Source organism: Patella vulgata, chromosome 4 (assembly GCF_932274485.2).
Source record: "Patella vulgata chromosome 4, xgPatVulg1.2, whole genome shotgun sequence".
NCBI lineage: Eukaryota > Metazoa > Mollusca > Gastropoda > Patellidae > Patella > Patella vulgata.
The window spans coordinates 68,530,346-68,545,530 of NC_065882.2; the positions used below are offsets into that span (position 1 = coordinate 68,530,346).

A 15,185-nucleotide genomic window follows, 5' to 3' on the forward strand; every position below is an offset into this window, starting at 1 on the left:
TTAAAACCAGTTACATTAATCTCCATCCTATTCTGAAGGAATGTGTCACCATTGGGTTTAACGTCCACTCGACACAAACTAGGTCATTTCGGGACTAACATATGGTTCAATTTTATTTCCATAATTCGCTTGCGCGTAGGGGTCTTTAACAGTGGGCGGAAACCAGAGGACCCGGAGAAAACCCACGAGGTTGGACAGGCGACCCTACTCCTTGTCACGTACAACCGGGGAATTGAAACCCCTCCAGTTGACTCAATGACAGACCGTATGACACAGCACGCGTGCTAACCATTCTGCCATCCAACCCCCCTGTGCACTATTTAAAAAGAGGTTTAATATTTGACAGCAGGTCAACAAAGACTAATACTGGTGATCATTAACTGGAAGTAGGCCTACTGATTTACCAACTAAAATTTTGTTCAAGGTTAGATAGCCCATTTTTTGTGCAGATGGCTACAGGAATAGCTTGATTGAAGGGGCTAAAGGCTAAAACGTTTTCTGTGAAATTTATGGGTTTCATCTCCCACGTTTGCATAGTTGCCAGTCTAACCAGATATGTGTGCTCCCATATGACAAGACCCTATAATAAATTATACCATGGATTATATATGGACTATATTTGCAATGCCGTAGCAATTTCTTTAATACTGCCTGCTTGGCACCAAAAGAGAATGGATATACTCTGGTAATTTCCTGCTCAGGATAATCTTGAACCTCCTGCAGATGAAAGGGTTACCTCATAAGGATCGTTTTACATCAACATTCAATACTCTTAGTGCCAATTTCTCAATATATGGCCATTTCTGGGGGACTTGACTCCTCGAAATAGTCTCAAACCCCATGCAGGTGAAAATATTAACCTAGAAAGGAAACCAGAAGATTGCAGGAAAAATGGGTGGGGGGGGAACACAATATATAACAATTCATTGTTGGCATAAAAAATGGGAAATATTTGCCACTAAGGACTTGATAATCCTGCATAAAGAGGCAAATTCCATTCAAATCAGTAACCAAGAACAATAAATTGAAATATTGTTTATTTTTCCATATTACTTAAAGTAGCTAAGTCAATATCCAAAACATTACACGTTGAAAATACGAATTATTTGTTAATTCAAAACATTGATGTTGTGAGCTTTCCATGAAAAGGTAGGCTTCTGATATCTAATATTTAAGAAAAAAATAAACATTTTACAAGTGGTACACGAATCGTGTACCATAGTGCGTTTTAGTGTCATTTGCAACAAGTGACTAGAAAGAACAAGGCTATACATATTCAACAGCTCATGTCAAACGGTGACGCCATATCTTATCTGAAGAGCTTGAGCAATAGACTAGAATAACCAGACGCTAGATATTGCTATTCGGTTTAGACTCTTGCCGTATTTCGCTGGACATAACTGATTTGAAATTAGAGACAAAACGGAAACAATTGAATGTAAATCAGTTTATATACAATCAGATTACTTTATTATATGCGTTGATACACATTTGGGTCAATTTCTAGGTCCCAAATATTAGCGATTTAGCTCCTTTAAGGGTTGGTTAGAAATTTCAATTTACAGTCTTACTTTTCCCGTTTTGGCTTTTAATGTTTATTTTGAGTTCATTATTCAGCAGCATGAACAAACAATCGTGTAGATATTGACTTTGTTCATATAACCGTCGTCTTTTTCTAAATGGGTTTGTTATATAAAATATAACTAGCCCCTGCAGAGACAATTCTTTATGTTGGATTTTAGTCTCATAACTATAATATGTATTTAAAGAAAATACAATATACATTTAATGATCATGACTATCTTAAAAGTATCACAATTCTTTACTTGGCATTAGCCTATGTCATACAGTTAGTTATAAGCTTATTGAACATTGTACAGATTCTCATGTCATCTCTCTGGTTCACAATCTGCAATCATCCCCAACATGGCTTACCATACCTATAAATAGAAAGTCATTAATCATTTAGTATCCAATCAAATATCCAATATTTATTATTTCACAAACGTCTTTGAAATCGGATCAAACATCGGATAACACTCGAAATAAAATCTGATTTTAACATACATGTACAATATATCTTTTTAAGTGAGCGATGAAATATATTTAAATAAATCTGTTGTCTAGTAACTGTACAATGTACATACCTTATATTTTTAAATCTAAGACATAATTTATATCTTGTTCAAGCATCATTCCCGGTCTTATTTCTGTAATAAATGGAAATATTAACCTTTAAACAGAAGAAATAAATATCATTCTTTGATGTTTCCACCCTTGTGCAGTATCAATATATTACTTAATGTCCAGCTCTCGACCACTAAACCACACATATTGTATAATTTTATTTAAAAAAATCGCTGTGGCATGAGGGTCTTTAGGAAGGCAACCCAACTCCTTTCTATACAAAAATGTGGGATCGAAAATCATATAATTTGACTTAATGACAAATGTTATGATCTAAAGAGCAGGTGTCAGTCCATTCGGCCACCAAATCCCACTCGATGACTGATATATACTCATTGGATGACATCAGTAGAAAACTTATTAAATAAGTCATCACAAGTGGCAAACTGGCTTTGAAAAAAAAAAATGTTTAATTCCCTCACTACAGGCAAAGAGAAACTTGGTGTTCAAAGCAATTCAATAATTTAAACTCTTTTTTCTGGAGGGTGAAGATGTGAATTACCTAAACGATCTATTGAAGTTACTTTTATGTCCAGAGATAACTGTCGTTCATTTAGCAACACCGCTATCAAAATGCCTGACAAACCAAAATAGCTTGGAGGAAACATAAGAAATCTGGCAGCATGGAAATGTGGCGAGAGTTTTTTAGTGCAGTTGTTGCCATGCAGGTAGGGGATCACGTGGCTAAGTGGGTAAGACGCTAGCCTGGAGGTCGGGTGTTCGATCCCTGCATTGGCCGAGAAAGTTCATCCAGATTTTCCGGCGTGGTTTCCCCTTGTCAGTGATGCAGGACGGAGGGCCTGACAAGGAAAGCTGTCTAGTCGTTCGGATGGGACGAAAAACCGAGGTCCCGTGTACACATTGGCGTGCACGTAAAAGATCCCTTGGCAGTTGGAATTCGATATAAGAGTAGGCCGTAGTGCCGCTGTCCGGGCAAAATTTCCCTCATAGCACACTGTATGGCGTATGCCCGTCTTCATTAGCCCAGGTTAGGAGCAGAACAGTAGGACGTTAAACCCCATTTCATTTCATTTCATTTCACGGCCTTGCTATTATATGCGCCACAAAACAGAGGCTAAAACGATATGATAACAAGTCAGTTCATTTCTGTCATGCAGGTAAAATAAACAAATTGTCAAAGACAAATCGAATTAACCTACCTTGGTGATCCTTCCATTTCACCCTGCACTAGGTTTATACAAAACCATGAAATGCATGCAGAGGAAGTACCATAACCATTTTTGATTAACAACCTAAGTAGAATAAAACAATATTTGTTAAAACATAGCACAAAATGATTTTCAAAGCTAAAAAAAAGTTCTAAAAAAGCAATATTGAAGAATCATTAATATTTAATTTTTCTTTGAATCAATAGGCACCAGGCCTGTGAAATTTAATTGCAATACAGAACAGTTTAATAATGTTATTTATAATTTAAAACAGAGCAAACTGACATGGAATAATCATTTAGAATAGGTTTCAAATACCAAATATGACCGACATCAAGAGAGAACAACCTGTTAGACCAAAAACCAAATTAAATTTTGGCTTTCATATCTGGGAATTTCTACTTCTCTTCTTAATATATGTGCGAGGATTCAATCTTCAGATAGTGACTTTTGGTAATCTCTTCTTCACAAAAAAACTAGTATTTAAGACCCACTCATAACCTTCTATGATTTATTGTATAAACACAAGGTTTCCTGGTGTGTTTTTTTTTTAAACAATGAAAGCCTGATTAGCATAGACATATTCGAACACCAAACAATTACTTCTTTACACATGTATTTATTTTATGGATCTCTGCATCAAGCATCAACGGCAATCAAAGAAAGGAAAAACAGTATATTGTGTTGTTCTTTCAATAAAAAAAAAAATAGTGCACAACATGGATTTGCTCGAAGTTACATTAATTAAACAACAAGAGCTTAGCTCATTCACCATTTCAAGTAAATAAAAAATAACCATACTTACAAATACAATATCCACACACAACTGTTATTATCATCTCAAATAAAAATTTGCACTTCCTTTCTCATAACCAACCCCTCAATAATGAATTAAAGGAAAAGCGCCCACAATTCTCCCAACCCCCATAAATGTCACATCTTCTTAAAACTTGTGTCATATAAATCAATTCATTGAAAAAGAGTCAAGTAAGTATTTTGAAAGGATTATCAAAAGCCAAATGCAGACACGACCCATCACAAAAATATTGAGGACTTGTTTAATGAAAATAATGATACAGGTACCCAAAATCAAACCGTTTACTCTGGATAAATAACTCAGATACATGTACAAGGCAGATGGTTGATTTCAAGACTTCATATGGAGACATCATTTCAGGATCAAAATAAAAAGAATTTCACATTCCATGTCAAAATATTTGTAGTAGAGCTTTAAACCCAGACAACATATCCAATGATAATGTTTGTATTACTGACAAAATAAAGCAAGCCTGAAAAAGAACTTATGAAAGTAATACATCTTTCAAGCATAACAAATATTACCCCCAAGTAACAATCATATTGAATTTGGCAACTTTGACAAAGGACACAATGCACAGAATGTATTGAATGAAAGACATTTCTACTTCCCTTTTCTTAGTACGCTGGTTACAGTACATTTCAAGGCTGCAAAACATCACCAATACAAACATTGGCAACAAATTCAATTTGACACAAAAACAATGAGCAGCTATAAATGAGTATTATTGATCATACAGCTAGGCTTCTTATTTATAAGAGACACATCCGTACACACCCAATTAAATATTTTGGTTCAACAGAAAAAAAAACGTCATTGGGTCCACCACAGTAAACATGCATAAGTTGTTCAATAAAAATGGCCTTCTGAGATCGACATTCTGAGAAAGACTTCTCAATTCATAATGTAACTGGCAAAATATTGGGTATCTAGAACATGACTTGACATTTCACCCTTTTTGTTGCAATATCAATGATTTCTATCAGAAATCACAAGATTTGAATTGTATTAGTCCACTAAATGGTAACCAAGGCCAGATTTGTTCCATCTTCTATCGAATGATTTTTAATATGTACATAAAAGTTCATAAAACCGTAAGCTAAATAAGCTTAAATATTCAGGTTGGATAATTGAATAGGTAGTCCATTTATTTATGTCTTAAAGGCTCAATACCACTCTTGTTGTAACTGAATAATATGTCCCAATCTTTTTTCTGGTCAACAAATTGTACTATTTAATAATATTTCAAAAATTTGAAAAATTCAACATAATGGTTTGAAACGTCTAACGTAAACCTTTTCAAATGAAACTTCGATTTAAAAATATTTTCGAACCCTCTGGACAAGTAAAATAGGATGTAATGGATAATTTACACAACAGGTAGGACACTTAAACATCTAGTACTTAGATAGAGATATTATTTATTTTCTGGAGCTTTCAAGCCAGCAAGAGTGTTATTGTTCCTTTAAAGACTGCGATTTTCTGTGAAGATAAAAACTCCATAACCATGGAAATGAGCTAGAACTATTTTCAACAATTCAGCATAAATTTTTGTTCCATGATAATTCATATGTGGCAAAGCATTCTGATACATATATCTGAAATGTAACCGAGACTGAACTCTCTTAACCCCGAGAAATTTTCTTTGACACTAAATACATGAGTATTTCCAAATAATCCATGAAAATGAAGAACCTACAATATCCAACTTCTGTCTTTGTTAGAGTAGAAGAAAAAAGACGTTATATAATTATATGTTTATTATAGACCTATGATATAACAACACACTACATAAATGAACGCTTTACATCAAATGTATGTCCAATTTTGATTGATCAAATGATAAAAAAAAAATATGAATCACTTAAAACTACATAACCAATTTTCACAGTAGCTTAGTTTACGATCGATGACATCAATATTTACTTAGTTTGTCACTAAACTAATTTAAAATCAGCACCTTGATAAATATGAGAAGTTTCTAAAAGTGAACTTGATGATTCCCGATTTTCTCCATTTAAAATCAAAGAGAAAAATCTTTAAAATTCAACCAGTATCATTGTCTGACAACTGTCCAGCTTTATAAAACTTTAATGTCCAATATAACCATCTAGTGACCACAACTAACCATCAACAAAAACTGATGAGTGTTGAAAAAGGTTACATACACATTGGTTTAGTGGCAAACAACTAGTGGCTTTCAGTTAACGGTACATTCGTACCGTTATCTCTCGTCCATCTATCTGTGTTTTATGCATCACATCTACACAAGGATTAAGAAAATTTAACTCAGACTTTTTTCGGGGTTTTCCCCCTAAATTCGATTATGTATTTAAAGAAGTCCTGTTAAATGAAATGGGGTTTTAACGTCCTACTGTTCTGCTCCTATACTGTGCTAATGAAGATGGGCATACACCATACTGTGTGCTATGGGGGGAAATTTTGTCCGGGCAGCGGCATTATGACCTACTATTACACTGAATTCCAACTGCCAAGAGATCTTTTAATTGCACGCCAATGTATACATGGTACGACTACGACTATGTCAGGGAAACCACGTCAGAAAATCCTGATGAACTTTCTCGGCCAATGCAGGGATCGAATAAGCCACCTCCAGGCTAGCAAGCCAGCATCTTACCTAATTGACCATCGTGGTTCCGAAAGTCCTGTTAAATAGGCCTACCAATAATACAATAAAAGTGTGGCTCCCCAACTCTACAGAGAAACATAATTCAATATTGCAGTTAATTAAGCACTTACATACGCCAAGTGAATTTTTAGTTTGTTCAAAATGTCTCAATTCATAAAAGGATACTGATAGCACGTTCTGCATCAGCTTGCGTAGCAAATCTAATTAAACCCATTCCTGTTGATCTTCCATTCTCCATTTTAATTTCAGCAAATCTTACTTCACCAACATCAGCAAATCTTTCTTTTAAAGCTTTCCATTGAGTAGAATATGGTAACTGAAATATATCAAGAAGGATTTTAATCTACCTTAAATTAATTACTTTTCCATAGTTGCCAGGCTATGAAACATATACGGCCACAGCAGAGAGTCCACAAGAATTTTCGGAGTGAGAAGAACCATACCTGTGGCAGTAAATCTGTATACTTCTTCGTCCGTGTAGAAATTTAAAGACAATTGAATGATAAACTTAGTCCCTGGAGAATCCACAAGCCACTGTGGGTGATGGACAAATGGGGGCAATGATAGTGGGTGTATAAAAACAAGTCTTAGTACACTAGTGTAATGTTTATGTTTGAAATAAGGCAATCATGATTAAAATAAGTGTAATGTATTGGCAGTGTAATAGAAACTAATAGTACTTACATTTTTAACTATGACAGTAGCATTGTCTGGTTTGGTAGTGAAACCTTTATCAGCTAAACTTCCCACAGATCTTTCTCTGTCATCACGTCGTCCACGATCTCTCTCACCATAATTATCCATACGACTTCTATTGTCCATCATACCCATACCACCTCTATCACCACCCATACCTACTCCCATATTACTGTATGAATCACCACCCATACCTGCAGATCCTAATCCCATACCACCTGATCCCATTCCCATGCCCATATTACCGCTACTCATACCCATGCTAGAATTGCGCCCTAACCCACCCATTCCACTCGATAACCCTGATCCTAATCCAACACCCATATTACCTAATCCGCCTAAATTATTATTAGGCATGCCACCACCCATACCCCCTCCCATTCCTGACATTCCACCACCCAAACTAGACATTCCACTTCCCATCCCTGAACCTAAGCCTCCTGACAACCCACCACCTAAAGCACTATCCATCCCTAATCCCATGTTGCCCATACTACCCATACCTCCTGCATCCATACCAAAATTACCACCCATATTCCCCATTCCTCCTCCCCCACCACCCATACTCCCCATACCCCCCATGTTACCCATTCCCCCTCCACCCATGGCATTATTTCCCATTCCACCTCCCATTGGACCACTGTTATAGCCTGAAAATAAAAATTCAAATGAATGAATTAAGCATGAATTGTTAAACAAATAAGTTGTAATTCAGCAAAGTGAAATTAATTTTTGGTACAAATAGGTTTGTTTTTAAACATCATACAAGTATATTTACATGGATAAGTTACTGGACTTGCTTTGAGAAATATTTCTGGTATTAACAGTTTTATTTAAACATCATACAAGTATATTTACATGGACTTACTTTGAGAAATATTTTGTAATGGAATACCTCCTGTACCCAAACCCATGCCAATGGATTTCAAACCAGCTAAAAACGAATAAAATTAATGTAAATTTAAATATTACAATCTATTGTTGATATCTGATGACAAAGAATAAACAATACAAAGTTTCTCAATAATAAACAGTAATGCACATCACAAGAGCGTTTAGAAATGACTTCAAAATGGCATGACCAACATTTTTTACTCAAACTACTTACAGGGTAATTTCGACTGTGGAGCTGATGCTCTTTCAGCATCAATATTATCAATTTTCACAGACATAACACGATCAAACAATGACTGACCATTAAACATAGCTAAATATATGTTAAGGTTCAATAAATATACAGCTATGACAGCCACTCAATACAAAATGCCATTTCGGGACTAACATGGTACAATTTTATTTTTCAATAAATAATGTGTGTAGCGGTGTTGAGCAGTGACCGGAAACCAGAGAAAACCCACATGGTTATGCATACGACCCTACTCCTTGCAATGCACAAGCTTGGGATCGATATACCACTTAACTTGACAGACCTTATAACCTACAGTGCACATTTTAAGACTCGACCGCACCCCTCATGCATTAATGAGCATTGTAGTTTAAGTAAAGCGACAGATTAGAACACTTGGTTAATCAAGTAATATTTTTAATAACATTGCTTGTTAAATCATATTAGTCAATAGTAGACAAGATTCTAAAGGATACAGACAGCTTGGACAGCTTCCATGGGATGTTCAAATAAAACTGTCCCCATTCCTCGACTTTTTCCGGTTTTATCAATTTTAATTTCTGCTTTTATAACTTTACCAGCCAATTTAAAAACATCCTTCAGTTTTTGCCAAGTTACTTTGTAATCAAGCTGAATAAAGACAAACAAGGCATTACTTTAATACTTTAGTTCTTGAGTATTTAGAAGTAGAATATCATAATTTAAGTATCAAAAAAATTATATCATATATGAAATACAAGTTAATTGAGAAACATGCATACTGTATTCATAATAACACAACTTTATGGATTTACTACTTCTTAGTTTATTACATGCAACGTTTCAATACTCTTACAGGTATCTTTATCAAGCAATGATCAATAATGAATAATAACCTTACATTTATAGTACATCCATGAGTAAAAACAATATAACAATCAAAACATAACATTAATTAAGATTTATAACAACAACTATATCCCTTTGAATATGACTTCACTATCTCTATTAAATATACAGATTAAATAGGGGACTGAAGCCACCAACTAATAAAATATAATCCTACAATCAATACGCCCTTATCTACACAATTAACTAGGTTGGTGTCTTTTAGCTTAGGTTGATTCTACTCTTCTCCTTCCTTATGATCACAATATAAACTAACCACTTATAACATGTATATGTCCCTTTGCATAATCTTACCCCATTCTAAACCATTTCACTTTTTACAAAAATAAAGTTATAGTTCCCCTGTTAATTCATAATTTTTTAGATCCCCCGATAAATAATCAATTAAAATTAACTTATTAAATAATAAATTAGGTTCTACTGATACAGAGTGACTCAAAGTTCCACTGATAATTATAATACAAGATCGCCTCATCATTTACTTCCCTAACATAATAACTCATTACATACATTTGAAATAGCTCTCCCATTGTCTTTATTCATTTTTGGTTTTTGTCTTCGGATTTCTAATGCTTCTGACAATACTCTTTTTTTTCATACACTAATATTTTTGGTCAGCACTTTAGTATTATCCCATTCTATATTGTGGGTAGGATTGTCTATTATATGTTCAGCTACTGCCGATTTGTTTGCTTCCATACGTCTTATGAATTAACAGGGGAACTATAACTTTATTTTTGTAAACTTTATTTTGTGTTATTATGAATATTGTACCTCTACTTCTAAATGTCATTCAAGGAACATGCATACTGTATACTTACATTAGCTACAAAAACAGATGGTGTGACAGGGCCTTCAATTCCTAATTGGTTCAGGATTTGGGGGCTTATTCCTGCATTTCCCCCTCCACCACCTACTCCCATCATATTGCCCATACCTGGGCCCATTCCTCCAGGGCCACCACCTCCCATATTACCCATACCTGGGCCACCTCCTCCCATTGGTGGTCCTCCCATATGTCCACCCATTGGTCCACCACCCATGGGGCCACCGCCCATGGGACCACCGGGGCCACCAGGACCACCTGGTCCACCTTGGTTCTGACCATACATTCTCTTATCGTTTTCTCGTTCCTGTACAAAATAAAGGAACATATTATTAAAATCAGTTAGTTCATGAATATCAGGGTAGCAACCTTGCAGAGCCCATATACAACAAGCTCCCCTTGATCAACAAATTTAAAAATCGCTCCCCTTGATCAACAAATTTAAAAATCGCTCCCCTAAAAAAGTTCTCCCAACTTCAATAAGAAGAGTGATATAGAAATTAAGGAGATGATCTGTTGACATTCAGGGGCGCGACCGACGCTTAAGAGCGATAGCTCTTCTTAAAAAGCAATGAAATGAAATGAAATGGAGCTTAACGTCCTACTTTTCTGCTCCTAACCTGGGCTAATGAAGACGGGCATACGCCATACAGTGTGCTATGAGGGAAATTTTGTCCGGACAGCGGCACTACGGCCTACTCTTATATCGAATTCCAACTGCCAAGGGATCTTTTACGTACACAATGTGTACACGGGACCTCGGTTTTTCGTCCCATCCGAACGACTAGACAGCTTTCCTTGTCAGCCCCTCCCCGTCCTGCATCACTGACAAGGGAGAACAACGCCGGAAAATCTGGATGAACTTTCTCGGCCAATGCAGGGATCAAACACCCGACCTCCAGGCTAGCGACTTAGCCACGTGATCCCCTTTAAAAAAAGAATGACTGCAGTAGGTAGGATCTGGATGATAAAGACAGAAATATCATTGTCAGGGTATTTCTATGTCATATTTGAAGTACAAAATACAAGCATGATTTATAAACATCACTGGGAACTAAATAATCTGTCTTAAAAACGGTCAAATCGGGTTAAGAAACTATAAGTTATTTCTAAATCGATACTTCAGCTTACAAACATCATTTGTTGTATCTATTAAAGGTTTGAAACAACAAACTAATCCAAACTCCTACCTCTCTAACTATAATAGCTCTACCCATCAACACATGTTTGTTCATTTTTTCAATGGCTTTCCTGGCAGTTTCACGATCTCTAAACTCTACCACACTGAAAAAAATAAATAAATGTCAACATACATCAAAGAAATGGGGTTTTAATGTTCTGCTCCGATTGGGCTAATGAAGACGGCATATGCCATACAGTGTGATATAGGGAAATTTTGCCTGGGCAGCAGTGCTATGGCCTACTTTTATATCGAATTCCAACTGCCAAGGGATCTTTTATGTGCATGTATACACAGAACTTCAGTTTTTCATCCCATCCAAACCACTAGACAGCTGTCCTTGTCAAGCCATCCATAATGCACCGAGAAGGGGAAACCACGTCGGAAAATCCTTTCTCGGCCAATGCAGGGATCGAACACCTGGCTTCCAGGCTAGCAAGCCAGCACCTTACCCGCTTAGCCACTGTGACTCCCCAACATACATAAGAAACCTATGTAATTGATTCCATTTTCAGCAGCTCCCGAGACTGAGTGGGAGCTACTTAGGAAAATCCATGTAGATTTAATCTGGTTCTCCAATTAGAAAACAAAAGGCACTGTAAAAGGGGTTTTAAGATATAAATTATATAATGAATTATATAACAAAATTTTACTCACCCCATACCATTGGGTCTACCGTCATTGCCCTTAAAAAGTTCTACATATACCACATAGCCAACTGAAGAAAAAAATTGACCATCCATGTAATTTTTGGAGAAACATCAAAAGAAGTTTGTTTTTTGGGATTTGTTTTCGCAAAGTTTAAAAGAATACTGACATTTTAAAATAAACACTGTGTGTAAAAGTAATGCTTAACTTTTCATCTAATCCAATCTGGCGACCTGATGCATAGTTCAGTCTGTAGGCTTACCGGTGCTGTGATTTCATTTTGAAGATAAAGTATACCATAATGAAACTAAAGAAAAGCTTTTGTGCAGAAATTTACACCATGGCATAGAGTACCTGATAAAATTACAGGGAGCTGTTAGTAGGGTTGTCCTTTCATTTTTGAAGGAATAATTCTTACAGATTATTGTAATCTGCAACATTTTTATACTTTGCCTTTCTCTCTATAAATAGGCTACCTTTCCCTTGCGTATTTCACAATTAAATATCCAATGTGTTGTGTTGTCCAGCTAGGTTATTGATCTATGACCTATGCTTCTTTATCTCATGAACAAATTATGGTGCACATAATAAAAAAAAATATTAATAATATGTCCATTTAAAAAGCGTTAAAAATCCCTAAAACATGCAATTAGAAATCTATCGACAATAAAATTATTTTAATATCATTTTAAGTGCATTGGATGTCATCTCTTTGAATGCGCTGTTGTCTTGGATCATCTAACCTTAGGCTACTCTGTCCTGTCACAGTAACCATTCAAATGAAAGACAAAATAAACAAAACAATTTAATTTCTACCTTCTTTTCTGAATAAGTCTTTCAGTTCTTGCCAGGGAGTTTCATACGGAATATTTCTAATAATAACTTTATTTGATGTAACATTACTGACAATACGTCTTCGGCCATCATTTGCAGGAGATTTGGATCTGGATCTTTCTCTTCTAACTGGAGATCTAGATCTGGATCTGAAAATTGAAATAACACCATAATCTACATGTTGATAAAACCAATTTTGTCAACTTTAAAAGTGATTCAGGTGAGTTTAGAACAGCTTGACATGTAGGGGGAGCCACGGCTTGCTTGTCTGGAGGTCGGGTGTTCGATCCCTGCATTCATCAGGATTTTCTGATGTGGTCTTCTCTTGTCTGTGGTGTAGGACAGGTCCTGACAAGGACAGCTGTCTAGCCATTTGGATGGGATAAAAAACTGTGGTTCTGTGTATATATTAGCATGCACGTATAAGATCCCTTGGCAGTTGAAATTCGATATAAGAGTAGGCCATAGTGCTGCTGCCCGGGCAAAATTTTCCTCATAGCACACTGTATGGCGTATGCCCGTCTTCATTAGCCCAGTCAGAGCAGAACAGTAGGATGTTAAACCCCATTTCATTTCATTTTTGACATGTAGGCTATACTAGCATTTACCAAAAATTGTATTATATTTAGGCCCACTTCCTCTTCCAGTGGCTTTAAGAAACGTACGAAAAACTTGTGCAATCCTGGTCTGACAGTTTGTTGATACATATATGTAAATTGTAATAACTTTTTACTATATTGGGTTGATATTTTGTAGTGAACTTTTGAAATGTCCTGACTATGGCTATGGAGCTATTTGATAATCCTCAACACAGTTATTATACATAAAGGAGAGAGAGAAATGGGGATTAACTCCATTTGACACAAACTAGGTCAGTTCGGGACTAACACATGGTTCAATTTTACTTCTTTAGCAGTGGGAGGAAACTGGAGGACCCGGAGAAAAAATAATTTAAAGGAGATGAGTCGCTAACTCAATATAATCTGTAGTCTTCGCTTGCAAATACTACATATTAGTCAATTTAAATCAACATTGATGTTATCTTACTTTGAAAAGATGGGCTTCTGATCCAATATATAAAAGACACAATGAAAAATTTAAAATTGAAGCGACTCAATGAATGAGGATAAACCAATCCCACAGGAGAAACTACTGGTATAGACTGGAAAACCAGATGCCATACCTGGCATTCAATTTGGACTCTTCACATATTTTGCTGAATATAACTGATTAGAAATTACATTTACAGTAAAAACTTAAACAGAAACAATTAAAATATAAATCAGTTTATATTATTTATATACAATACACGACGATTCATATTACATGTGTTGCGACCCATTTGTGTCCATTTCTAGCTGCCTAAGAATAGAGATTTCACTACTTTAAGGGACCTACTGATCCAAATGTAGCTTGGCCCAATTTTATAATTCACTTGGCTTGTTGTGGTGTTTATTGCAACATGCCAAGTGAAAGAGTTTAGGTATTTGTTTTTAAATGTTTTGTTAACCTAATCCTCGATAAATTGTGATTTATAAACATTTTGGCTTGGATAAACGGCATGAGCATTTACCTATACAAACGCAAATAAAAACTTCTAAATATGCTATTATCTTCCTGATATTTTATCTAGTATCTGGGCCAAATCGAAAAGGGTCTTTTGTCTTTAGAGGGACGCCATTTTGGGTTTTATTAATGTTGAATCGAACAAGCGGGACGCGTCAGTTTGGTGGAACGATATTTCATTAAAATCAATACTAATTACAATATATTTATTTTAATGGCATATAAAAACTATGGAACTTTACCTTTCTCGTTTACTACTGTGATGGTTATTTCTTTCTTCATAAGAACTGTCCATGTTTCCTTCGTTTTTAATTTTTACTTCCTCTACTTGCATCTCACTGAAACAACTACGCCTCGTTTTCAATTTATATGTCACGGCTTCGGGTCACACGCACTTGTTAGCCTCGGTTACCTGGTCTTTCCCAAAATACGAGGACATCCGCCGTTCTATTTATTAAGTTTTATCGGACGTAAGATGGAAGCCTTAAAACAAAAACAAACACACCTTTAAGTGGAAAAAATATATATCCACTGTGAACTATATCTGTAATACACTTATACCGCATATTAAACCGGTGTTAATTGACTTTTATAATCT

At 35.6% G+C, this 15,185-nt stretch overlaps 1 protein-coding gene across 2 annotated transcripts; it reads right to left on the reverse strand.

The window, feature by feature from the left end:
• Positions 1-1,020: 1,020 nt before the first annotated feature.
• Positions 1,021-15,058, reverse strand: LOC126817986 (heterogeneous nuclear ribonucleoprotein M). 2 transcript variants are annotated; one of them, XM_050545164.2, is made up of 14 exons: positions 14,830-15,058; positions 13,004-13,170; positions 12,197-12,257; positions 11,550-11,643; positions 10,355-10,666; positions 9,122-9,275; positions 8,628-8,726; positions 8,388-8,453; positions 7,508-8,169; positions 6,989-7,139; positions 6,342-6,436; positions 3,348-3,440; positions 2,148-2,210; positions 1,021-1,940 (listed from the first exon to the last, which is right to left on the reverse strand). In XM_050545164.2, the coding sequence occupies exons 1-11, from the start codon at positions 14,919-14,921 to the stop codon at positions 6,378-6,380; spliced, it is 1,917 nt and encodes a 638-aa protein (XP_050401121.1). In that variant the 5' UTR covers positions 14,922-15,058; the 3' UTR covers positions 1,021-1,940; positions 2,148-2,210; positions 3,348-3,440; positions 6,342-6,377. The 2 variants fall into 2 exon arrangements, with proteins under 2 accessions (XP_050401121.1, XP_050401120.1); XM_050545163.2 differs by having other exon boundaries at positions 3,348-6,436; positions 14,830-15,057.
• Positions 15,059-15,185: the final 127 nt, after the last annotated feature.